At 30.6% G+C, this 26375-nt stretch overlaps 1 protein-coding gene across 1 annotated transcript; it reads left to right on the top strand.

The window, feature by feature from the left end:
* Positions 1-25298, top strand: LOC136983687 (transcription termination factor 1-like). The gene is made up of 12 exons (XM_067280496.1): positions 1-15; positions 147-1640; positions 6256-6370; positions 9385-9461; positions 13626-13731; positions 14618-14714; positions 17808-17944; positions 18471-18630; positions 18707-18790; positions 24813-24881; positions 24948-25030; positions 25099-25298. The coding sequence occupies exons 2-12, from the start codon at positions 633-635 to the stop codon at positions 25188-25190; spliced, it is 2028 nt and encodes a 675-aa protein (XP_067136597.1). The 5' UTR covers positions 1-15; positions 147-632; the 3' UTR covers positions 25191-25298.
* Positions 25299-26375: the final 1077 nt, after the last annotated feature.

Genomic DNA, 26375 nt, shown 5'->3' on the forward strand with positions numbered 1-26375 from the left:
TTTTTAATGGAAAAGGTTAATTTTTATTCTTTAAAGAGACATTTTTTAAATGATTTTATTATAATATGATCATGAAGCATTTACGGCAGTGAAATTAATTTTTAATTTTGTTTATTGCTATGTGAATGTATTGTAATGTTTGTAAGATATGGAAGAAGTAGCTAATCAGAAGAAGAAGAAGAAGGAAAAGAAGAGAAAGCACGAAAAAAAATAAAGATATATTACAAGAAGGACATAAGGAAACCAAAGGAAGTTCAGTTTATGAAGAGCAAGCGTACATTGAATCAGTTAAAGATCATGATATAAATAATCAAAAAATTACTAATACTAGTGAAATTATAAAGGATAATGAGATAAGGGAAAATTCTTGTGCAGAAGTTCGCCCAAAAAAATCAAAGAAAAGAAAAAATGTAGACCGGGTTGAAGATGATGTAAATAATCAGTTACACGATTCAACTTCAAGAATAACGCCATCAAAATCAAAGAAAAGAAAAAAAGATAATTTAGTTAAAAATGTCAAGGACAGTGATGAAGAGAGAAGTCTTCTGGACACAAGTACAAAATTAGTACAAGATGTAGGTGTTAGTGGGATTGAAAATCTAAAGTACAACAGTGAAGTTAGTACCTTAGAAATGACTTCGTCTACAAAAATGAGTCCAACAAAATCAAAGAAAAAAAAGAAAGATAAAACTATTGAAAGTGCGAAAGATATAGGTGATGTAAACGGTACAATCGACGGTTCGGTTTTAAATTCAAGTCCGGCAAAATCGAATAAGAAACAAGAAATGGGTGATTTAAGTGATGGTGCGAAAGATGTTAGCGAAGTAAACAATACAGTCAAAGGTTTGGCAATAGAAGGAAGACCAACAAAATCAAAAAAGAAAAAGAAGCATAAAAATAAAGATGTAATGACTACTAGTGATTTGACTGGAAGAAAAGGTGAAATTAGTGATTCTGTACCAAAAACTATGGAAAGTAATAAAAACATTGAAACAAATTTGAATGAAACGAGAGAGCAAAGTTCAGAAAATACAGTCGTAGAAATAACTGGTGCTAAAAAGTCTAAAAAGAAGAAAAAAGACAATGGAGAAAATAAAATACAAAATTTTGAAAGTGAACAATTAAAAAATGTAAATAATGATGTTGTTGAGGGCATTGGAAAGAAGAAAAAGAAAAAGCACAAGAACAAGGAAAAATCTGATGATATGTTGTTTGAATTTGATTGTTCCAATTTAAATAAAGAAAATGTAAAAACTGATTTACAACCGACTACAAGTAATAAAGTAGTAGTTCAGCCAAATTCTGAAAATTTAGATATTACAAGAGAAAGTACTACGAATAAAACAAGTTTGGAAGCTGGTACTGCGGTAGCTACCGGTAGTTCCAAAAGTACAAAAAAGAAGAAGAAAGACAAAAAACACAAAAAGAAAAATAAAATGCAAAAAGATGATATGAGGCATAAGAAAAAACATAAGAAAAATAAAAAGACTAGTAATAAGAAAGAAAGTAAATTAAAAACAGGTGATGTCAATGTAAATACAAAGACTTCTGTGTCTTCCAACGAAGGACATATTGAGAAAGTTGATATTGAACACTTGAGTGATGAAATATTTTCCAATTATGAAGATGATGATAATCAGGTAGTTTATAAGTTATATTTAGATATATAATTTTTTAAAACACAACTCATAGATATTTATAATAATAACATTTAAATTTTTTCGATAAATGATTAATCTATATTTCAGATATTTGTAAAATCCTACTAAGTAGTATCAGAGTTAAATACAGCACAAGTATTTTCAAATTGAAATCTTTGTCTTTGCAGAACACAATATTATAAAACTTTCTGAAAAGCTTTCCACGTTCAAGTAAGTCAAATGATTTAAATAAAGCAGTTATCAACCAAATCACACAATCATAAATAGAGATGTAATGATTAATTGATTGCTAATTGTTAATTGTACTAATTAACTCATCTCATTAATTGTCAACGGACGATTTATTCTCCAACAAATAGAGTAATTGTAGAGTTGCCAGATTTTGTGAATATTTTAACTGGAACAAGAGGGAAACTATATGGTCCAACCCTCAGTTTGGAGGGGGCACAAGGAAGACTTTTAAAAATTAATTTAAAAAGCTGATTTTAAAGATATTTTCTGCCGGGATAAAAATCCTGTAAGGGCTTTCTGGCTTCCCAACGCAATGATGCACCTAACGACAGCTTAAAAAAACAGCAGCAGACATCTAGCTATTGCACTGAACAAAGTTTTATTAATGTAATATTATCTGCAGTAGTTACTGCAGATAATAGTACTTTAAGTTAGGTTTAGTGTAATAATTAAGTTAATAGCAAAACAAGTGAAAAAGTGCTATTTCTGCTATTTCCAGAATTTTTTTTACTACTAATAAATGGATATTTGACAATCCCCAAACTTCAAGACAAGGATTTGAGACCCCAAATCAGGACAAACCTGGAAAACTGGAATGTCTGGCAACCCTAAGTAATTAGTAAATAATAATTCCATTGGAAAAGCTTTATTACTTTTTAAATTTAAAGTTATTAAATTAACATTAAAATAATGATCAAAGAAACAGTAACAGTTCAATAGTATTTTAGGATAATCATAGCAACACATTTAACCTAACTTTCTGTATCTGTTTTTTCAGTCTGAAATATCAATTCAAACTGAAAATGTTCTATTGTGAGATTCCAGACAAGGTCCAAACCCCCTCACTAAATTTTGTTTAAAAGCTTTCCACAGGGAAAGAAATTTCATAAGATAAACACAATGTGAAGTTAAAGAAAAATAATACATATAAAGGTTGGACAACCTGAGTTCACATGTTGGACTAGGAAGACAAACTTTGGCTTGGGTGCTCATGAATGGGACGAAATTATTGCAAACTTGAAGTGCTATAAAATATTTTGAATAATAAATAATTATTGTCAGATGCGTAATAAAAATTTTTGACAGGAGAGAAAACAACTTATAGAAATATTGGGTTGTTTGGAAAGTTCATAGTGATTTTTGATAGCTGACAGTTGAGACACTGATTGACGCGAAAATGATTAGAATTGTACAAACCAATGAATATTACGATAAATGACCTTGAGACGCGTCTGTTACAAAAAAAAAACATTAAGATTATTCAAATATCATTTAATTTGTCTCGTTGCAAAAATGGTGGATGCAAACAACGTGTATTATCGACACTTGTTTTTTTTTTTTTATCATAAAGGCAAAAATGCTGTACAAACACAAAAAAAATATGTGATGTTTATGGTGAGAGTGCTGTAGCAGAATCAACTGTTCGAAAGTGGTTTGCAAAATTTAAAGCAGATAATTTCAGCCTTGAAGATGCTCCCTGCTCAGGAAGACCTCTTGTTATTGAAGAAGACCAGAACAAAGCATTATTGGATGAAAACCCTCATTACACAACTTGAGAGATTGCAGACATAGTGAAGTCATCAAACAGAACTGTATGTCAACATCTAAAGAAACTTGGATATGTGAATCATTACAACATTTGGATACCTCACGACTTAACAGAAAAGAACTTACTGGATCGCATCTCCATTTGTGATTCTCTTGAAAGATGAAATGAAAATGACGCTTTTCTGAAGCGTTTAGTGACAGGTGATGAAAAGTGGATCGTTTATAACATCATCAGCCAAAAATGATCATTGGGTAAGAAAAATGAACCACCATTAAAAACTCCAAAGGCTGCTCTTCATCCAAAGAAGGTCATGCTCACTGTCTGGTGGGATTGGAAAGGAATCCTGTACTACGAGCTGCTTTCACAGAATCAAACAATTGATTCTGATAAGTATTGTTCCCAATTTGATAAACTGAACATGGCAATTAAAGAAAAACATCTGGAACTAGCCAATAGAAAAGGCATTGTGTTTCACCAAGATAATGCCAGACTGCACACATCTTTATGAACACACCAAAAATTATTGGAACTAGGCTGGGATGTTTTACCCCCCCCCATACTCACCCAACCTTGCCCTGTCAGACTATCATTTGTTCCATTCTCTGCAAAATTTCCTTCATGATAAAAACTTTGATATTTTGGAAGCTTGCAAAAACCACATGAATCAGTTTTTCGCAGGAAAAACTGGAAAGCTCTGCAAAGAGGGTATCATGAAGCTCCCCCTTAGATGACAACACGTCATTAAAAACAATGGCGCATACATAATGGAATAAAAGTATGTTTTTAGTTTTAAAACAGTTACTTTTATTTCTCTTAAAAATCGCTACAAAATTTCCAAACAAATCAATACAAGCAACAATTCCAAGGTTCGTTTAAACATACTGTCATCCAAGTTTGAGATGTGGTGTCAGGTTGACGTTGCAATTTGACCTTTCTTGCATCCCAATCGGGTCTAGTTCTACCTGGAGACAAAGAAGGAAACAATCAGAGAGGAAAGAGAAGAATTTGGGACCAATTAAATTGTTTGGTTTGTGGATAAATTCTATATAAACCCGCATCTCAAAGTCAAACTGTGCTTCTCTGATCATTCTTTTCAAACCATGTTTTGTCAACATATTTTTCTCTATTAAATTTGATTGCACAAGTCAATCGACGACTCTAACATGACTTTATCACTGAGAGATTTGGAAGTGAAAATAGTGAGCCACTATGCAAAGTGTTTGATACTCAAAGGATTAAGTAACCCCTGCACCCACCTCATCAGCCATGTCATCCTGGTTCTGGTGCCTTCCAAACATCACATTGGATTTAGACTGGTAACATCAAGAACGTTTTTGGGAAATGATTGGCAGGAGTTGAAGAATTAAACTTAACTATGTAAGCAGCAATTTTTTTTTTTGGTAACAATAAACAGAAATTTGTAAAGGTGTCTAGATTCTGAGTCCTTTGGCACCCACAAATGTGGTTTATACCCGCAAACCCTTCCTGGGTTTGGTTTTCTGGCAAACTAGGTATCAGGCAGCAGCAACAAACACCGTACTTCCTTACACTATTGTGTACTAATAAATTTTTAGAAATACATATTTTATATTTTATAGCCAATTATTACAACTGATTGATTAATTTTCAGTGGCTCATGTCTATTTCTGAAAGAAATTTTTTGTTTTTAAGCAAGGAGACTGTTATTGCATTGCCAATTATTTTATATTGTTTGTTGACTACATTTCACTCAAAAGAATGTCATTCAGAAAGTATATTTTAACGAGAAACCTTTTACATATAACAATAACAACTCGTAACCCAATTTTAATTAATGAATGCCAAATGATCAGCCAAATTATTGGGTTATTTTTGGGCCATGTTAATAATTACTTACTAATTAATTTGACCAGATGTAGGCAGATATGTCACCATCTTAGTAACTAATCATTAGTGTAGTCCAGTGGTTCCCAACCTTTTCTAGGATGCGGAACACTTTTGTGAGCAATTTTCTTTAGCGGAACACTTACTTAAGTTAATATGAAATACATAAGCTTGTCATCAGTTATTTTATTAGAATTGAGCAGTTATAATTCAAAATCTCTACTCATATTATTAACGCCAATTCTAAGACAGGAAAAAATATACCTAAATAACTGTAATGGGAAACTTGTGCCTGATGTTTTTTACATATTTCATTCAGTTTTTATCATTGTCTTTATCTTATTCGAAACAGTAGTACACTCCATAAGTACGAGTCGTACATATATATTTAAGTTTATGAAAATTTTATGATTTTAATTTTTTGATATTCGGCGGCTCGAATACGATTGTACACTTTCCGATTTGCGACTAAATCTGCGGAACACTTGGGAGATGCTTACAGAACACCAGTGTTCTGCGGAACACCGGTTGGGAACCACTGGTGTAGTCTGTAAATCGCCCAATAATTCTGCTGATCATTTGGTGTTAATTAAAAGTATTGATACTTTCTTCGAACATATGTACATTTTTAAAAATTTAATTGCAAGAAATTTTTAAAATGTATATTTATTAATAATTTCATAAATCCTGTTTGTTTATATTATTTTTTATCTTGGAGTAATAACTAAAATCTACTTCAAAGAACTTTGTATACTATCCTATTATAAACCTTCATTTGTCTCCAATTACTACAAAAGAAGATTGGATCAAATATCACAAGTGAAAAGCGAGAGTATTATCTGTTATTAATCAACAATATAAAATATTTCTGGAATTGTGGGATGTTTTGTTAAAAAGTACTATGAGAGAGATAAACTTTATAATACTTATTTAAAAAATTTTTATTTATAGGATTACTTTTATGATTTTGAAGAAGAGGAGCTTGATTTTGAACCACCAATCCTTCATGGTAATGGATATCCATCTACGCTAACAAAACAGCAAAAAGAACGACTTAGTTCTATGGGTAAATCATTATTTCAGTTATTGTATTGATTAAATAAATTATGAATAACATTATCAATTAAAAGAACATCATCTATTAGGGTAGTTTTAGAATCAGATTTGCATAGAATCAGTTTCTGTTGAGTCTTTTGGAATTGAATGAGACTTTCGGTCTAATGTGCAAATTGTTGGAAAGTTTCGGACAAATAAAATAATTCCGTATGGCTTACCACCCCTTTTCCTCTTTGAAACGATATTAATTACATTGTGATAGATGGAAAAACTCCATCTGTGCCTGGAGCCAAATGAGTTTTTAATTGTTTAATTATCTCTTTAGAAAATCGTAACTATATCCAATCTATCCCATTTCATTGGATTCACTATATTCAAGGAATGGGATGTAAATATTAAAGATCATTAAATAATTTGGTTTTGAGAAATTAGTTAAGAGATCCGTCAAGATAGAAAAATAACCATTTTTATTGGAAGAGATATTACAGTTAACTTCTCCAATTCAGAAAGATTGTTTTTTTTATTCATCTGACATTTTCCTTCTCCTTTGAAATTAGTTGAATAACTGAGTATAGTGAGTTCAAATGAAAAACAATGTTATCTGCACTAATCATTAAACTTTGTAAAAAAATTTTTCAAAATAGATTTTAACGTTGAAACATTATTATCAAAAATCTGTTCTTTCTTGTCAGAAGAAGCAAACATTTCCAATATTTGGATCTTTAAATTTGACTTGCTGGCAATCTGCAGTTTATGTTAGGTACAGAACTTCTCCAAATGGTGGAGATCTTATTATAGTTAATGATAGGATAAGCAAGTAAGGAAAGTTAACATGAATTAACATAATGAATTCTAAGAGGGAAGCTTGACTTTATTTTCACTAACACAAGCAACAGTTGACAGTGTCCTTTTGAGTCAAATAATAAGTTCTTGGAATTTTTTGAAATTTTGAAACAAATACAGAAAAATTACAATTTTTAATTATTAAAAGGCTTGTTTTAATATTTAAGAATTTGCCTAGAAATTTAAAGAATAAGCTTAATGGCAAAAGTTTTCACAAACATTTCAGTTTTATGGAATTTCAATAATAACAAGAATTTTTTTATATATCAAGTTTTACTTCTTATATGATTTTTTTTTTTAATTGATATTTGGAAATTTTCTTGTACAGTTATACTATAATAATTTCAGTTTTGTCCATTAATATTAACATTAAAATTTGTTGGAGAGTACAATGTTGCTTTAATTTATCAATTTAAGTAGTTTATTTCTGTAGGTGGTTTTTGTTTTGATATCCTGGCTTTGGATTTTGATTGCCAATGAACCATTTTTACAGAAATTACACTTCAAATTACTATAAAATCTGTACATATTAAAATTTCATGTAGTATCTAACATTAATTTGTTTAAATAATACATAAATGTTTATTTAGAAAACCTGATTTAAAATCTGTTACTTTTTTCACATTGCATTAATTTATCGACAGTGAAGATTAATGGCTTTCACTGCCGAGACTTCCATTCTGTTGCTTATAGGAATTTGTATCACTTCAATTTCAGTTTTATTTTAGATAAAAGAACAGTTAAAAGTCTAAAGGAGCAAAGTAATGGGGATATGGGAAAGCATTGTTGTTCTCTTTTGAGTCAGATAGTTGCTGACCAGGAATGACTTGATGGAAGCCAAGGTCAAACTATAGCAACTAGACTAGGTGAACTAAATAAAAAAACATTATTTCTGATCTGTAAGACTAAATATCTGCATCCATAGTTTCCAGTATAATAAGTCCTGTTAATATATAAAAAGTACTAGTATACAAAATAAATTTTAAATTATAGCAACTAGAGCTTTAAAGACATAACAAAAAAAGGCTTCCAGTATGAAGTACAATGGTGCCTCGTATAACGTACGCTGCGAACAACGGACTTTCTGTTTGGCCGTTACGTGACTCGAGCAACGGACTGGCTGCGAACAACGGACTTTCCGGCATAATTGGTGACTGCTCCATGGGTGCGTTCTTTAATAGCGGTCGCTCTGCGTCTCCACTAGTGCGCTGCTGTTTGTAGTCACTTAGGAACGACGGTGAAAGAAAGAAAGATGGCGGCGCCCGCACTATCGATAGTATCGTGATGGAGGAATCTATAATTCTAAAATATGAGCTTTAAAAGGCAAAAGAAGGGTTCCCAATTGTAAAATTTAACCATAAAATGGATTATTTGTTGAAAGAGCATTCAAAATAGCCTCGAAAAAAACTCGTAAAGACACTTACATCCCCGCGTGCACTAACTCGCGCTTTCACAATTTCTAAATTCTCATTCATAAAACCACATAATGGACCTGGAAACGAAACTATCTGAGCCATGGAGGATGCCATGTTGCTTTCCACTGAAAACTACTGCTACAAGCGGCCGTTTTTGCCGTTCGACGGCGTGCACTCCCACCAGAATTTAGGAACGCATTCCGCAGGAATTTTTAAACCGGTGTCACTCGCGCAGAGTTACGCGGAGGAATAAAGAATGCACCCCCATGTTCATTTTTTTATGATACAGTACGGTTATTTTATGCTGCGGAACGAATTAGATGTTTTAACATGTATTTCTATGGGAAAATGCGTTTTGTATAACGGACATGCACCTGGAACGGATTAAGTACGTTATATGAGGCACCACTGTATGTGAGTTGAAGTAGAAATGTGTAATTGTAAAAAGGGCTTATTTTTTAGATGATCATCTGTAAATACTAATATTATTATTATAACAAAAGTTAGAGTTAAAAATAAACCAAATTTTAAATGTATCAGATATGATAAAAATATGCTTCTGTCTGTCTGAGAGAGGAACTTATGTTGCATGATAATCAAATGCAATATTGTCAGAGTTATTCATCATTTACTTACAGGCTGTTCTAAATTTCTTTTTATACCAAATATTTTCAAGAATTAAATACCAAATTCATTCATTTATTTTAATATTTTGAATTCTACTCAATAAAAATTTTTATTTCTAAACTTTACTTTTATATTACAGGTATAGAATTAAGAATGGGTTCTTGGTCAAAAAGTGAAGATAATATTTTAAAAAGGAATTGGAATAATTTGATTGAGGTAAATCTCTTTCTCTCTCCTTATAAATGAAATACAGTTTAACCCGATTATAATGTCATCGGATATAACAATAACCCTAATATAACGTCAAATTTTTATCGGTCCCACAATTTTACTATACTAGATAATGTTAAAAAACCCACTTGTAACGACATAAAACCCTGCTTTAACATCATATTTGAAGCACTCCCAAATTTTATTTAACAAAAAAAAATACTACGTGTTCGGTCTTAGGGTCAGAGTTCACTTTCCTAGAACGACTGTGGGTGGTGCTCTTTCCACCTGACTTCGGTGGGGTGAACTTTGTCACTTTTAAACGACATAACCATCGGTTATTACGTGCTCATTTTTAAATTACTTTATGCTAAATTGTTAAATATTCTATTATTTTTAATATAACATATTATATCAAATAGTTTATAAAGAAATAATTGAATTATTTTTAATTGGCACACATTAATTTAACCTTTTGTTGCCTTTTGATTCAACATTATTCTCAAAACTGGAAGTTCCACCATTATTGAAACTTAAGACAAATAGAAATTTCTTATAAAATGTAATTTTTGATATTTTTAATTACATCGATGTAAATAAAGTTTATTTAAACATGTAGTTTGCATTTTTATACATACAATAATAAATTATTACTATCATAATAGATACAGTATACTGTATTACCATTAAGAAATAATTTTACTGTAAAACATACGATGTAAAATTAGAATGGAGTTTATAATAGATTCTTAAACACACTTGGTACGTTTTATCGGACTGAAATTATGACCCCGTAGATAACGACGCTCGGTTATAACATCAAAAAATTGCCGGTCCCATGGATGACGTTATAAATGGGTTAAACTGTAATTTGATTTAATCATAATATTTGCAATTATTGTTTTTCTTTTGTAAATATTATTATTCTGTTGGTTTTGTTTATAATGTAGGTATAAATGTAAAATGGGGGGATGGAAATCAATTGTCAACTGACATTTTCATTTGCTTGTAAAATAAATAAATAAATTTTTTGCATTTTCAAGAATGCATTGTTCATATTCATATTTTTATATTAATTTGAATCTTTATGATGTTTTGAAACTTTTTATGTGGAGAGCTACCAGTGAGATATCCTCTAATTTGCTGTTTAATAGTTCAGTTGGAGGCAGTCTAGGCACTGATTATCTTATCTACATTGACTGACACTATTTAACTCACTAAGTGTCTTGTCAGAAGCTTGTAGCCAATAATCTTCTGCAAAAAGAACACTTTCATATTGTACATGTTAGAATTTTTGCTGCCAATTGGTTGTAAAATTGCTTGTTATAAATACCTTCTAAACTCTGGATCACTATTTTCCATGTTGATTGACACTACGGTAATGAGCAATCATTGAGTCATAAATCTCCTGTCAAGGTCATCACCCCCTCTGCAGCATGTCATCTAAGACAGCATGTAAACAATAGGTCATAAAATTACTTTTCTTGCAACAGACACAATCAAAAGCCTACCTGACAAAGAAGGCTAGAAACACAAATACATAACATTAGACAACAATTATGCAGGCTGACATAATAAACTAGAAACATAACACCAAACTTAATGAAAGAGATTAGGAAAATATTCTGGAAAATCAAAATACATACAAAGTGTGAACAACACAATACACACGTACAGGAATACAGTGATACTCTAAAAGAAAAACTAGCAACCAAGTCAGAAAGACTGAAATGATATAAACCATATATGGTATGGAAACAACAAAATAAATTATTTGCAAACAATGAGGCACTTTTCTGCAGACAACCACAAACCAAACCCACTACACAATCACAGCACAGTGAAAGGGTTTGTGATTGCTATACAAGACCAGGTCATATATAATACAAGAAATTATAGAAAGCATATCTTAAAAGACACAAAATTCACAGGTGACATATAAGAAATGCCACATCATGCATAAGAGTATATAGCATATCACATCGGGTTGCAAACTTTTAACATAAATGGACTACTTACATTAAAATAACAATTTAATACATCAAAAGCTTTCACACAAACAAACTTCTACGAATTTGAGGTGGAGAGCATATATTTTAAATTAAATAAATTAAAAAGTATGATTGCAGCCTGGCATTGTGGTGGTGTCACAATAAATAATTGCTCATTTTAAACTACAAATGCTGAATATTTTATAATTATTTTATTTTTATTTACCTTAAGTTATATTTGAGATTCATTATTAGGAAAAAAATATTTATGCATTAATTGATAACAATTATAATTAATAAGTCTTCTAGCTATATATTTTTTAATTATTTTAACATGTCCTTTTAATGTTAGAGTGAATTTATCAGAATTTTAGTCTTTACTTACTCTGCTCGTTACCAGTTTCCATAAGTTTGTTAATTGTCAATTAATTATAATATATAATAAATTTTATATTAAGGAGAAGTATTGCATAATTAATGTATTTTAACTGAAGGTTTGTTCAGTTTTTGTTCTACATTTGATCCTTTGAAGATACCTTAAATGATAAAAAGTGAACATACTTATTAATTTTTGAGTTTATTCATATAATTTAAATAGTACTGTTGATCAATCTGTAAAAGAAGAGTGCAAGAAAGAAGAAAAATATCCATCTACAAGCACATTACCAGAAAAATCTAAAATTTCAAAATGATCAAAAACAGGAAATCCTTGTTTATTTGAACTCGAATAGTTTGAAATCCTGTTAGCTCCCATACTTTTGTCCTGGCCGGGGATATAGAGATTTACATGTTAAGGAATTCGGTTAGGTCGAAATATGGCTACTTTAAAATTCAAAATAAAAATTTTCTCCAATGATGTTATTTTCTTGAATTAAGGCTGCATTCACACTGCCAACAATGACAAAAACCAATGTTTTTATCATTTGTTTTTGCAAAACATTCACACTAGTCATTATTATTGGTTTTTCATCTTAGGCATTTGTCATTCCAAAGTTAGCCAAGATTTGACCTTTTGTCATTGTCATAACGGAATTGGCCAATCAACGTGAACTTCTCACAATTCTTTGAACGAGATGGAGGAACTGCTAATCTCTTGTGTCAAAGGAAGAGGCCCTACAAAGCTTAATAAATGGTCTAAAGGATTTGGAGACATACAAAAATAATTTTAAAACTCTTTTGATGTCTTTTAATTGTAATTCCTTCACCAAAGCATGGAAATGGCCTTGTTTTTCTCTCAATATGAATATTATGATTATCTTCAACATTTTGATATTTTCCTTGACAAAAATAATAAATTCCTCTGTCAAAGTCAAAGAATTAACATCTTACTCTGCATATCCAATTTTAAAACAGACAAGTCAGTCTAAAAGTACTGAAAGTTACAGAATAACACTAAGCCTAATGTACAGTACATTGCTCTAAGATGAAAACTAATAAACAATGTGAATGCTTTGTCAATGAACTAAAATGACAAAAGACAAGTTCTGGTGAGAACTCTCCTAAAACATTGTTTTCTAGTTCTCTCACTACTAACTCTCATAAGGGGTGTGTCCCTTTCACAGGACTTATACAAGTTAACTAGTGAGACAACTAGAAAACAATGTTTTAGGCAAGTTATCTTATTTCATTACTTGCAAGATAAAGTATGATTATTTGTAGTAATGTTCATAATTAAATAAATTGGACAAAAATATATTTGAAAGGTTTTCATTTTCCCTTTTTTATACCGAAACCATAACAGAGTCATATGATCGCATACTTATTCTGAGGCTCTTTTTCACCTATCAAAATTAAGGTTGATCACATAATTTTGTTGTTCCTGTAGTGTAAAAAAAAACAAATGGAAAGGCCCTAAATAATTTTTTGTGTGTTTGTCTTCTCTTTGTAAATATTTCGAGATGTAAGCAGTAATTATCAGGTAACAATAGAGACTTTTTGTATTCTGTGAAGTTTTTCTAGTCAATCTGAACAATTTTCAAATTAAATATCATTGGTTGATTAAACAACTCCTGCAAATCCTGTTGACAATATTCCAGTCTATAAGTTATAAGTAGACTTTTTTATGTAATGTGTTTACAGTATAATATAACTTATCAAATATATGAATTAATGATGCTTAGTTTCTTAAAATATTGTTACATTAAGTAAAATTTAGATAAATACATATTTATAATTTTAGAAATACGAATTGAAGCATCCACACGTATTACTTGGATTGAGTCAAAAGAAGGTTCATACAGCTGTTCAGAAATTCATTAAGGCCAAGAAATTTTACTATCAGTTAGGTAAGTATCAACACATTTATGTAAAAGTCAGAGAGAATTTTAGTTTTGATATTATTAAGGATGCATTCAATACGTAACACAATTTGTTTAAACTGTGCATCATAGATCTGTATAAAGTCAGTAATTGTATATATTATTGTATTACATTGGTAAATATATATATATATTTATTTAAAAAATACAAGATATATTATATATATAATTCAGGGGTCGTGCTGCATTGCATCAAAATTGCCACTTGGCAATATTTTTTATTAAAGTGGCAATAAAATCCCTTATTTCAACATTTGGCAAGAAATTGAATTACAAAGAATGCATCAGGAAAAACAGCAGAATGTTGAGCTGTGCAATGGAAGTCCCATGCACCACATACCTAGCGATGTCACGGCATCATACAACAAACTCAGGCAGGAAAGTGGGAAGTGACGTTGAGAACCGAAGGCAGTTTTCATACAGTGCCGCCCAGCACTTCCAAATTGGGGAGAATTTTTATTGACTGACAGAAAAGTTTGGAGTAACATTTTTTTCACTTTGATCTTTTTACAGTAGACTAAAGCATAAAAATTTTGACACGACAGACATGTGAAATACCATTTAAGCTTTATGATCAAATGCGTTATTTGGAATTAGTCATTAAAAAATTATTCAAAAATGATTCCTATTTAAGTGACAGCTTAACATGTTACTTTTGTTTTCCAGACTCCAAACCAGCATCTACATTGATTAGTAAGTAAAGCTGGTGGCAAAAAATATTTTTGAAGTGGCAAAAAAAAAAATTTTTAAACTGGTGAAATGGTTGGCAATTTTTGAAAATTTTCCAGAGCGACCCCTGATAATTACAGTAAATTAATATTGTTAATAATATGAGGTATCACTTTCCTTTTAGCCAAAGATCTCAACAATAGAACAATTCACAGCTGTTATTTGAGAGCAAGAAAATTATTTCATCCTTACAGAGATGAAAACAAGAAAGGATGGGTTGGGTAAATTTAGAAATTGTTTTATTTTTCTTATTAGTTTGTTGAATGGAATAAATATTTATATTGTATTTTTGACTGAAAGTTACCATATACTTTTCACTAATATTTATGCATAAAATCTTCATTTTAATGCATGTAATGGTAAAAAATAGGAGCATGTAATACTGTACTAAATTTTTGTTTCATAGGTGTAGGAATATGTAGAAAATTACATCATATACTAACACATTAAAACATTAAGTGCCATGTGTTGCATTTTGGCAACACACACTACACATTGAAATCTGTGATGTCTTACTTAGTGCAATTTCATTTCCACAGGCCATACTTTGTCCAGTAAATTTTTTTAATCACAAAATGCTAATTGAAATGTAATTTTTTCCCCTATAAAATATGAGAAATATGCAAAATTTGTTTTTTCTAATTATTTTTTTGCACATTGAAGGTGAATAAATATAATATCACGAAAACATAAAGCACAAAAATAAATCTTCAATAAACAATATTTTCTTTTAGTGAACAAAAACAGTAAATATATTATTTTAGTGATTATTCTATATTTCTTAGATTTGCATCAGTCCATTTATGCAACCTAGAATTTATTCATTTGTGTGGTAGACATTCTTGAATTTAGAACCTGACAAGCATAAAAAATGGTGTAAGATGATCAGAAAAAAATCATCATGCCACATGTTGCAATTCTGCAACATTCTAAAAAAATTGAGAAAAAAATGTCTTTCAACAATGACAAACAAAATTATATTAAATAGCCATAATTTTTGTGCTATTTTGTCTATAAAAAAGAGCATGGCCAGGTTTGATATTTTATTTCCCTCTATTGTGGCACTTAATGTGTTAAAACCACACACAAGTCTAATCACAAATGCTATCAGTGATGCCAGTATTGAAATATTTATATAAAATTTTAGCAAATGTATTATATTAACTTCTGCTTTGTTGAAAAAGATATACAGTCACCTCATGTTAATATGAATTGCTAGGAGAACAGTAGTGAGTTCTCCTAGCCAGTGCCAGCCTTAGGGGGTGGTGAGCAGGGCAATCACCCAGGGCCTCGTGCAACAACTCGAGTGGAAAAAGTTTATATTTAAAACTTTTTATTTTATCCTTAGCTATTAGTTATAAGCCGCAAACATCAGTTTTAAATCCCTGCGTATATCTTTTAAGGCATTTATGTACTGTACCGTAGTTTATCATCATTACTAATTTGTTGTCTTAATGACTGTTAACTTTTATAAATCTTCTAATATAATATTTTAAACTCTAAATTTATTTATTTATAACTTTTGCATTTCTCGTCAATCATCAGAAATATCTATTTTCAATTCGCATACTTTGCACAAAGGACAAAGGCCTCGCAAAGATCTGCTGCCCGGGGCCTCGCAATCATTAAGGCTGTTGCTGCTCCTAGCAATAAAGCAAATTTTCAATAAAGCGAACAGTAGTTAGTTAGCATAAAGCAGATACTAGCTCAGCCAATAATTAGTCTAATTCACAAAAAAGACACCTTTCACTTATAGCTGAGATAATTTTTATTGAGACAAACTAACGTTTTCGGCTTACTCAATAAGCCATCCTCATGTTTTAACTTTCGGAGAAAAGGAACATTAGTAGTTAGTTAGCTCACTTTATTAATGATTTTCAGGTTCAATATAGAGGTTATAAAATTAAGGATTAATAGGCACTCAAATCTCTATATTTAGTAAATTAATTCAAAATTTATAACAAAGTTAAATAAAATAAAATTTATTTACAAAAATAAATTAATGATTTAAATAATTTTCAAATCAAAATGAGGTGGTGACTGTATTTACCATTCCACTGTGGAGCATTATATTAGAGTGGTTAAGTGAAATAAAGCTAAAAGAAATCTGTAATTTTTTGAAAATTAGAATATATTTTTTGACACCAAAAGAGTGAAAAAGGAGCCAAATTTAACACAAAGTAGCCAAACCTGGCATCATGTACGCACCCCAACAATGCAAACTATCATGTATTTTTAATGTATTAAACCCACTGCTGAAAGTCATATAAAGTAATTGAATTTCCTTTAATTAGTTTTGAAGTAACCAAGAGTAATAGAAACAAATTAAAAAAGGTTTGAATTATCCATGTTTCACTGTATAAAGCAATTTCCATCTCAAATTTAGCCTGTTTTTTCCAAATACATATGTATCATTGAAGATTGTATGTTAGTTACAATAAGACACTTATCTTTGTGTCTTTGTGCATTTGACTTGAAATATTTTAATACATTTGCCACATTTTTCTATTATCTTTTTCAAAGAAGTCAACATATATTGTCTTTCTCAGACTTTTCATTTGCAAGTTTGACACAAGAATTATTTTGTGTCTCAGTGTAATCTTTAGGATTCAAATAATTGTATATAATTTGATTGTTATTGCATTTGACACTCCCATTTCTGAATTTGTATTGTTTTAAAAGTTATTAGCTCAGACAACTTTTAGAACATTCTCTACATCAGAGATTCACAAATGCAGCCACCAGGTTAATTCTGTACAATTCTCCAATCCAAGGAATCAATTTTGTAACTTTTCATTCACTAAGTGTTGTTGAAATATTCACTATTTTGGATAGTTTTTGTCTGAAGTTTATCTTGGATAACAAAATCCTAAATACAAGCAGTATATAACAATATTTGTATTCAGTTTATTAGTTTGTTCCTTTTTATTGTATTTAACTCACTGCTGAAAGTCAATAAGGTATGTTTTTGTATATCATTTTCTTTTAGCATAGACAATAATACTATAAAAGTTTATTTTGAAGTTTTAGAAAATTGATTTGCATCTACTCATATCAAAATGGTTTTAATATATTTAAATAGCATATAAAGTAATTAGTATTTGTTATTTTTTTTAACAAATCTGTTAATAGGTAGTAAGCAACAACATTTTTGTACTGTAATACTAAATTTTTAAAAATTACCCTTGTCTAATAAGCCTTTTAGCTTTTTGAAAAAAGAACAACCATTAATGCTGAGAAAATAATTTTAAACGTTTAAAATCTTTTATATAGTATAAAAAATTGATAAAATCAGAAAATTTTTATTTTTTCAGAACGTCAAGAGATGAAGTGGAAGACTTACAGGCGCTAGTGTCTATTTACGGAAATAAGTGGACAAAAATTGGACACATGGTTAATCGAGAAGCAAAAAACATTAGTGAAATAATCCGATGGCACAGGAAGAAAGCAGGTTATATATACTTTACATTATTATGATAATGATACAATTTTACATTGGAACCGTGATCAGAAGAATTAATGTACCATTTTAGGAAAATTTATATTTAATGTCGGATAGATTATTTGACCAACTTATTGCTAAAAATTTTGTGATTTAAGATCTATATATCTGTCCCAATCAACAATTTATTTCATACTGTTTCAAGCATATTAATTATAATACAGTGATTCTAGAGTTCACGTTATTATACAGTCGCCAATAAGTTAAAAAGTACAATACGTACGAGTTTGTGGTGAATGCACGATATATCTATTCTAATATGAAAAAATGCATTGCAAATGTGCTTCTTCAGATGATCTGTATTCTTGTATGCAGACCTTTGAATCTCCCTATAAATTTAATTATTCCATCTTGTTACAGTAGTGATACATAAAATGTTTTTGTATTAATTTTAAAAAATAGAAACATTGATTTAAATAATAGAATTAAATTAATTAAGTAATAAAGAAGTAAGATATAAAATATTTTAATATAGTTAAAGGACACTGGTCGGCAGAGGAGGAAGAAAATTTAATCGAAGCCATTAAAACTGTTCTTCAAACTAATGACGTTGCAGGTGTTTACTACGGAATTCAATGGGAAGAAGTTGCCAAATTAGTTCCTACTAGAAATTCAAATCAGTGCCGTCAGCATTGGTGAGAAAATTATTACTGGTGATCATGTATACTAAAATACTTTATCATTAAATTAAATAATAAATATATATTTTAGGCTGTTAAATACTTGTTGGAAAATAAATAACGATAAACCAAGAGAGAGGTGGAAAGACACTGACACGGTTCGCTTAATCTATCAGTATGTAATTTATATTACTCATTTAAAAATTTACTTTATTTTTTCTTAATGGCAATTCATGTAACGATTACCTAAATTATGATTTAATGTTGGGAAACTTGTTTATAAGTTAAGTGCAATGTTAAATTTTAGTGGCTACTTTTCATAATTTATTATTTATATATTATTTTGGAATGAAGTGATTTTTTTTCACTACATGTAGGATATGGAATCAAGTATTTAAAGTTTGGATATCGGGTAATATATAATACTTGATGACCCTGATCTATAGATTTGAGATTCTGTTGAGACTTGTTATTGATTCATCAATGTATGATTTGAACAAATCATATTGTGTTATTCCCTGAAGATTTCAAACTTGTCTTCTATACATTGAATAAATAGTCTCCTATTAAAAACTCTGCGTGTTAAAGTCAGTCTTTGGCCAGTAATAAATAATAAATTTTTAATAAGTAATTAATGTGGAATTGTTTCTATTGTGTATTGTCATTTTTCATTTTTGTGTGAATTCTGAGGTTTTATTACCACTTGTGACCCGGTGTCTACATTGGTAAAGTTGGAGCAACAGCATTTTTTACTATTACGAAGGCAATGCAATACTTGGACGATGTGCCAATGAGGAATGCCACCAGAGGATTTTCTATGGGAAACTGGCCCCTATTAGGTATTAGACACACGAAGAAATCCCAGAAAACTCCATATTGCCATTTGCAACTTTTATAAACTTTTACAATTAATGCTTCAAAATACATCCAAAACATAATAGTAAGTCTAGCAGTGGAAATAAATGCAAGTGTTGCTGTATTACCATGGAAATTAAACTGGGCATTATAAAACTAAGTGCATTATGTGAAAAAACTGTTTGAAACATTTGCTACTAAGCAGTAAATGAGTAAAACATATTGTATTAAGTACATTGAAGGATCAAACCTAATAATAAGTGGTTATTCTGTGTACAAATGTATTTTCTAGGTTAGTTTTTGATTTTCAACAAAATCTTGGGAACCTAACCCATTCATAAGTAGGGGAACATGTGTAATTTATTCTAGAGTGGGAATAATCTGTTACTTTTGCGTATTGTTATACAAATGCATTCCCAGTTATACTAGCCCGACTCTTTCAGACTATATTAGTTGTCTGCAATTTTCAAACATAATGAAATCTCCCTTATTTGATAGACCACAATTGGATGATAAATGTTGATACCAAATAAATCTTTTATTCATATACAGTAGATACGTTCCATGTTATATGAATTCCATGTTGTACAAGACACTTAGATTTTACAAAAGCATGAGCCATTCACAGCCCAGCACGTGTTCAGTTTAGGGGGTACGGCTGTTTGAAAGGTTTTCTTCCATAAAAGTAATCGATTCTAGACTAATTTGACTCGAATATTTCCAAAACACATATAATTTTTTGGGAGTAATCCATATAAACTATACTATAAACAAAAAATTGTAGGAATACTTACCGAGTGTGCACTGTTCGAAGACGCCATTGTTTAAGCTTGTTTTCGTCACAGAACGGTTCATCAAATGGCGGATGCGTTTCCTGATAAGTTATTCTTTCTGCGAAAAATTCACTAAACTTTGGAGACATCATTAATAGAAATATAATTTTTATGGCCATTGAATAACAATTGTTTTTAAACAAGCAGCGGACCTAGTAAAAACTCAACGGTTTGTGCAATGTCCACTATTGGTCCAGATTTGACCAATCCTGTCAAGACATGAGTCAGCCACGACAATCTGTCTCATTCTTTTACTGTTATATGAGCCTCTTTTAGTGTGTTATACAAACACGATTGCAATTTTTCTGCCATGTTATACGAATCCGTCTTATATGAACCAATGTTATAGGGGGTCTACTGTATTCATAATTTTTAATCTGAAATGGAATAAGACAGTTTGGATAAATATTTATTTAGTGATTAGCTATATTGTGTTTATATATAACAAATTCTGTTATAATTGTCTTTGAAGCAGTCTGAACAAACTTCTGAGAAAATTTGGCTACTAAGTTTACTGCTGTTAACCCCACTTTTTAGATGTTGGTGAACCAGTTGCATGAATTGTTTCATTATGTCACACAAATAATGAGGACAAAAAAGAAGAATAATACGTTTTCACTGAATTAATTTGTCAATCTTGTCTAAACTAAATTAATAGTCAGTGAGGAGATATTAGTCCAAAAATCACTCCACAGACCGATTGATAATTATGAGAATCTAATTGCGATAATAGATACGTGTCGTGTAAAGTATAGGCAGGGATGTGAACTACGGAGATTTAAACAGATTTGGTATGACAATAGATGTTACTACTACAAGATAAGGAAGCAAAAGAGTTTAGCTCAGTTTAGGAAAACAAATCAAGAAGCAGCCTGGAAGAAATATGTACAGAACAAAAGATGGTACAGGAATTTTGTGAAGGCAAAAAAGAAAAGATATTTATCCGAACTTAACGATAGGCTGATAGAAGCTAAGGACTCGAAAGTATTCTGGGATATCATAAATGATTTTCGTCGACCCATTGGTTATTTACGAGAGCCAAGTTGTGTACCGTACACTAGTTGGCTACAGTATTTTGAAGGGTTCTCAGCCGATTATCGTAATAAAATGGATCAAGTTTATGTGGAAGAATCTTATACTGAGGTAAAAACTAGTGAAGAAGTGTTTAGTGTCCAGGAATTACAAAGATGCGTTTCGAAACTTAAAGTGAAATCAGCACCAGGTATAGATAATATTCCTAATAAATTAATTAAAAGTTTACCAGTATCTATACTTAGTTATCTTGCAAGACAATATAATGGCTTTTATTCAAGAGTAGTAGTTCCAGTTGACTGGAACAAAGTAATATTCTTCATGTTATACAAGAAAGGGGAAAGGTTAATACCTGGCAATTACCGTCCCATTGCATTATTACCGACGTTTCGTAAGCTGTTTACATCAGTGCTGCTTTCCAGGTTTATTGCATGGATTGATAGAGAAAATCTTAGGAATCCCACGCAGTTTGCCTTTGTCAAAAAAGGTGGGACTCAGTTAGCTCTATTTGTGTTAATGGCCATTGTACAAATTCAGCTGTATAAGAAGAGACAGAAAGTTTTCGCCTTATTCCTAGATATAGAGAAGGCATATGATGCAGTAAATATTAAAAACCTTCAAAATAAAATGCGATACTATCAAGCGGAGACTTTAATGGTAGAAATGATAGGATTGTTATTTGGAAGCTATGAAGCGACTATTAGACAAGATGACACGCAGTGGGCGCCGTTTAGGATAGATCGTGGGCTGTTACAGGGTGACCCATGGTCCCCCCACCTCTTTAATTTTTATACTTTTGATTTAAATAACAGTTTTGAAAGGGAAGAGGATGGATTCTTGATTGAAGAAAATATAGTTCACTCCATTGTCTATGCAGATGATATTGTGATAATCGCCCCCACTGCTGCTGCTCTACGGAGGAAAATTCAGCAAACAATGTTATATTTTAATAAATTAAAATTGAATATTAATCCGAAGAAATCGGCTATCATGGTGTTTAGAAATGGTTCTAAGCTTTCAAAGAGGAACATGTCATTTTATATTAATAAAGAAGAATTAAAAATAGTCAATGAAATAAACTTTTTAGGGCTAATCTTAACCCCTATGTTGTCCTTTGAAAAACAAGTCAAGATGTCACTGGTCAAGGCAAATAAGTTAATAGGAAGTATAGGAATGTTATTTTCAAAAATTAAATTAAAAAACACCCAAACGCAATTTAAATTGTTTAATTCAATAATTGTAAATGCAACAAGCTATGCAGCCCCAATTTGGTGTTTGCCAAAATATCAGAAGTTAGAAGCGATTCAAAATAAGTTCATACGGAGAGTGTTTTTACTGGACTATAAAATCCCTGGAAGTATACTAAGATTAGAGTTGAATAGATTCAGAATGACGTCAATGTTGGTTAAGAGATGTGTAAAATTTTTAATGAAGGTGAGAGACAGTGGGCAGCTGTTGTTTAGTCTTTTGAACCAATTATATAGGAAATCATTACGAACAGAATCGAGAAAGAACTGGGTAAGTCACCTGACTAGAGTAATTAATAATTTTGGATTTTCGATGGGCCCGTTTATACACCTTCCGGAGATTAGTGGAGATTTATGTAGACAGCTTACTAGAAATGTAATGGAGAATTCATTGATACTTGATGTGGAGGATATCCGGACACGAAAGATGCCGATTCCATATAATATAATACTGGACTACCCTAATATTAATAATTACATGTTGTTTAATCTCCCCTTTGGTGTTAAGAGGTTCTTCGTCCAGCTTCGCCTTAATAATGATGTAATAATGATTGAAAACAAGATTTATATCTATTCTAAAATTGAATGTCCGAGGTGTTTAGAAAACTTCTCTAAATTTCATCTGGTCTGTGGATGCGAAAAAGCAATAGTGCTAAGACAAAGTTTCGATTTAAATATTTTAAATGAGTGCTCCTCGGAAAAAGAAATGTATATGTTTTTTCATGTGGCTAAGTTAAAATCTATTTATAACTTGTATAATTTTGTTAAAAAATTTGTAACTATATAACTGTTTATTTAATGAATGTTGATCATAACTCCCCTTGTAACAGGCCAAGGCCTATTACAAATAAAGATGAATTGAATTGAAAAAAAAAAAAAAAAAAAAATTGAATTGAAAATTAATAGTCAGCTTGTTTTATTTTTGAATTATTTTATTCAAATTTTGCACAAAGGTAAGACATTAGTTCATGCTTCCTCTGAATTATAAAAAATTGTTACTTATCCAGTATGATTTTAGGTTGTTTTTGTAATCAATATTTTATAGACGACCTCTTCTATTATTTTCTATGTTCTATTTGGTGGTCTTTCCTTTGCTAAATTATTTGTTGTTTGGTTAGTTTAACCATCTAAACTCAACCGGCTTTGTCAAAGAAAAGTAAAACAAGGCTCTCAGATTTGTCTCGCTCTCCCAGTTAATGTACTAGTACAATTATTCTGCAACAAGAGTTAAAAAATAATTATTTTAATTTTACTGTTTATAAGAGTAGCGTTAAAGATTCTCTCAAGAAAACAAATGCTTAGTCTAACTTTTGATTATTTTATCATCATTTTAATTGAAGCAATTAATAAAGTTGATTATTGCTAACTGTGGAACAGCTGTTTTCTCCTTCAAAATATGCACAAATCCAGATTTGGAAAATGCATATTGAATTTAAGACTCTTGATCAGAAAAACATTCTAAAGTATTTAATCTCTCATTTTCTTTTATGTTGTTATCCATATGATTATCATTTCTCTGTCACATAAATAATATCCATTGTTAGTGTTATTAGTGTTTTTGATGACTAATCAAAAACATTACTGAGGAAACAAAATAGCAATTTTCATTTCCAAAACAAGATCATGGAGAAAACCATGGTCTGAACCTGCCCGGTGGCTGGTTTAGATCATGGCTTTCTCTTAGACTGACTTCCTGCCATAAAGATCAAACAACCAGTTTCTGATCCTCATCAAAGAAATTTATTCGGGGAATGCAGTTTTTTGGGATCCGTGATCTTGACAAGTTTTTAAACTGCTGTTGAGATCTAAAACCAGTTTCTGCAATCCAGTCGAAGAGTTTATACCACTCCCTAAGTATGTCTGCAATGAAACATTTACCATGGAATCAAGAGCTGGCCCTATGCAATATGCTAAGTGTATTATGACATGTATTGACTAGAAAATTTTTAGGAAAAATGCTAATGTATAAAATAAGCTTATAATGAATCTAAAATTTTCAAAAGCATTTTGGTTATTGTCAAATTTAAACCATCACTTCGTTAGGAACCTGTTACTGGTGTGCTTTGTGAAATTACAGTTTATCACAAATGCTTTCGAAGGTTTGTAACAAAGTGATGATTTCTCCCCGGTGTTTGGAAGATGGTGAGCTTTATAGTCAAATTTAAAATTATATGAAACTTAATGTAACATATTACAAATGTTAAATAACATTATATTCTTGTTATTTCAGTCTTTATAGACTATCGATAGATAATGAGAAAGACATCGACTGGGATGGGCTGGCCTCCGAATTTGACAAGTAAGCGTTTCTCTTTTCTAAATAGCATGCTTAAAGGAAAGAAAACTAATCATTTTTCCCTTGCAGTGTTGCATCATATGCACATTTGAAACAAAAATGGTTACACTTTAAACTAAAAGTACCAGGTTATCAAAATAAGGATTTCGAAGGTAAGAAAATTTGAAATAGAAATAAGTGCATTTGCCTATTCATTTTACTTAAATTTTTGTATTTTCAGATATAATTACGTACTTATATTGTTGTTATTTACCTTCGTTGTTGGAAAAAGTCGGAAAGTCTTACGTCAAAGAAATCATAGAGACCATCTAAAGTGCAGTTTGCTAAACCTCATCTTTATCATTGTACATACCAATCAAAACCGTATTTTTATAAATGTAAAATATCTTTTTAGTTTAATAAATTTTTTCATTTCGATTGTGCATTTGGTCCAAAATTTAAAAGAATGAGGAGTTTGCCATAAACTCCTGAATCAATTTTATGTCAGCCAAAAACAGAAATCTATGTAAAAACTTGGATAGATTACACATTTTTACACATTTTAACACGAATATACCAAAAACAGTATAATATATATATTTATTTAATTCCTTTCTTTTTTCTTTATATATGACCTCAGTAACCAAAGAAATTCTTCAATTAGTTTGGATTACCAAGAGTACACTATATGTAGTAAATAAAGTGATTATTATTTTGCTCTATAATACAGCAGCCATACTCAACCTACAGTCTAAGGCTGCAAGGAGCAGTCTGCCAAGTTTCTATGTGGCCCATAGCATTCACATTCATTTAGTAGTATTTTTTTTTTTAAATTCTGGCAATTTGGCAAAATTTTTTAAAACCTTGAGACACAGGCAACCCTCAACTAGTTGGTATGTACACATGCAGTGCTCTTGTGATTTGTTTTAGTAATGTAATAATGTCAATGCATGCAATGCAGTCTTATAACTTTTTAAGTGTCAGCTACACTGAACCAGTGCAAGTGACTGTTTTAAACCATATTGTGTGTAAAAAATAATTTGATTATTCACAATGGCAGGAGTGTCTTCAAAATACAAAAAATATCCAAAGGCAATTGGGAAGAAGCATATTTTTTGTTCCAACTGTTCGACAACCTATTTGCTTTGTTGTGAAAGTGTAATATTAAAAATGTATAATTGTTTGTCGTTATACCACCAAACAAATCATTTAATGACACTTTTCGTCGGGATCTTTAATAAGATATGAAAAGTTAACTTTCTTTAAGAAGTCATTGCAAACAGCAAAGTGTTATTTCAGTGGCATTATCACAAAACACAGCAAGATGAGCATTATACGAAATTTGTTATGTAGTTGGTAAGCATCTGAAACCATTTACTGATGCAGAGGTTGTGAAGGAATGTTCCACCAAATTTTCCAATGTATTATTTGATAATTGTAGCAATAAAAATCAAATACTGTAATATTACAAATTAAAAGAATGCAGCTTTCTGATTATACCTGCATTAGATATATTGA

The sequence above is a fragment of the Centruroides vittatus genome, unplaced genomic scaffold, assembly GCF_030686945.1.
Source record: "Centruroides vittatus isolate TY-2023 unplaced genomic scaffold, ASM3068694v2 contig_884, whole genome shotgun sequence".
Classification (NCBI taxonomy): domain Eukaryota; kingdom Metazoa; phylum Arthropoda; class Arachnida; order Scorpiones; family Buthidae; genus Centruroides; species Centruroides vittatus.

Excerpts from the sequence above, each read along its gene's own strand:
- LOC136983687 (XM_067280496.1), top strand. The coding sequence starts at position 633 with ATGACTTCGTCTACAAAAATGAGTCCAACAAAATCAAAGAAAAAAAAG. Across the intron at positions 13,732-14,617 it reads GAAATTTTACTATCAGTTAG|CCAAAGATCTCAACAATAGA; the intron begins GTAAGTATCAAC and ends CTTTCCTTTTAG. Across the intron at positions 24,882-24,947 it reads CTGGCCTCCGAATTTGACAA|TGTTGCATCATATGCACATT; the intron begins GTAAGCGTTTCT and ends TTTCCCTTGCAG.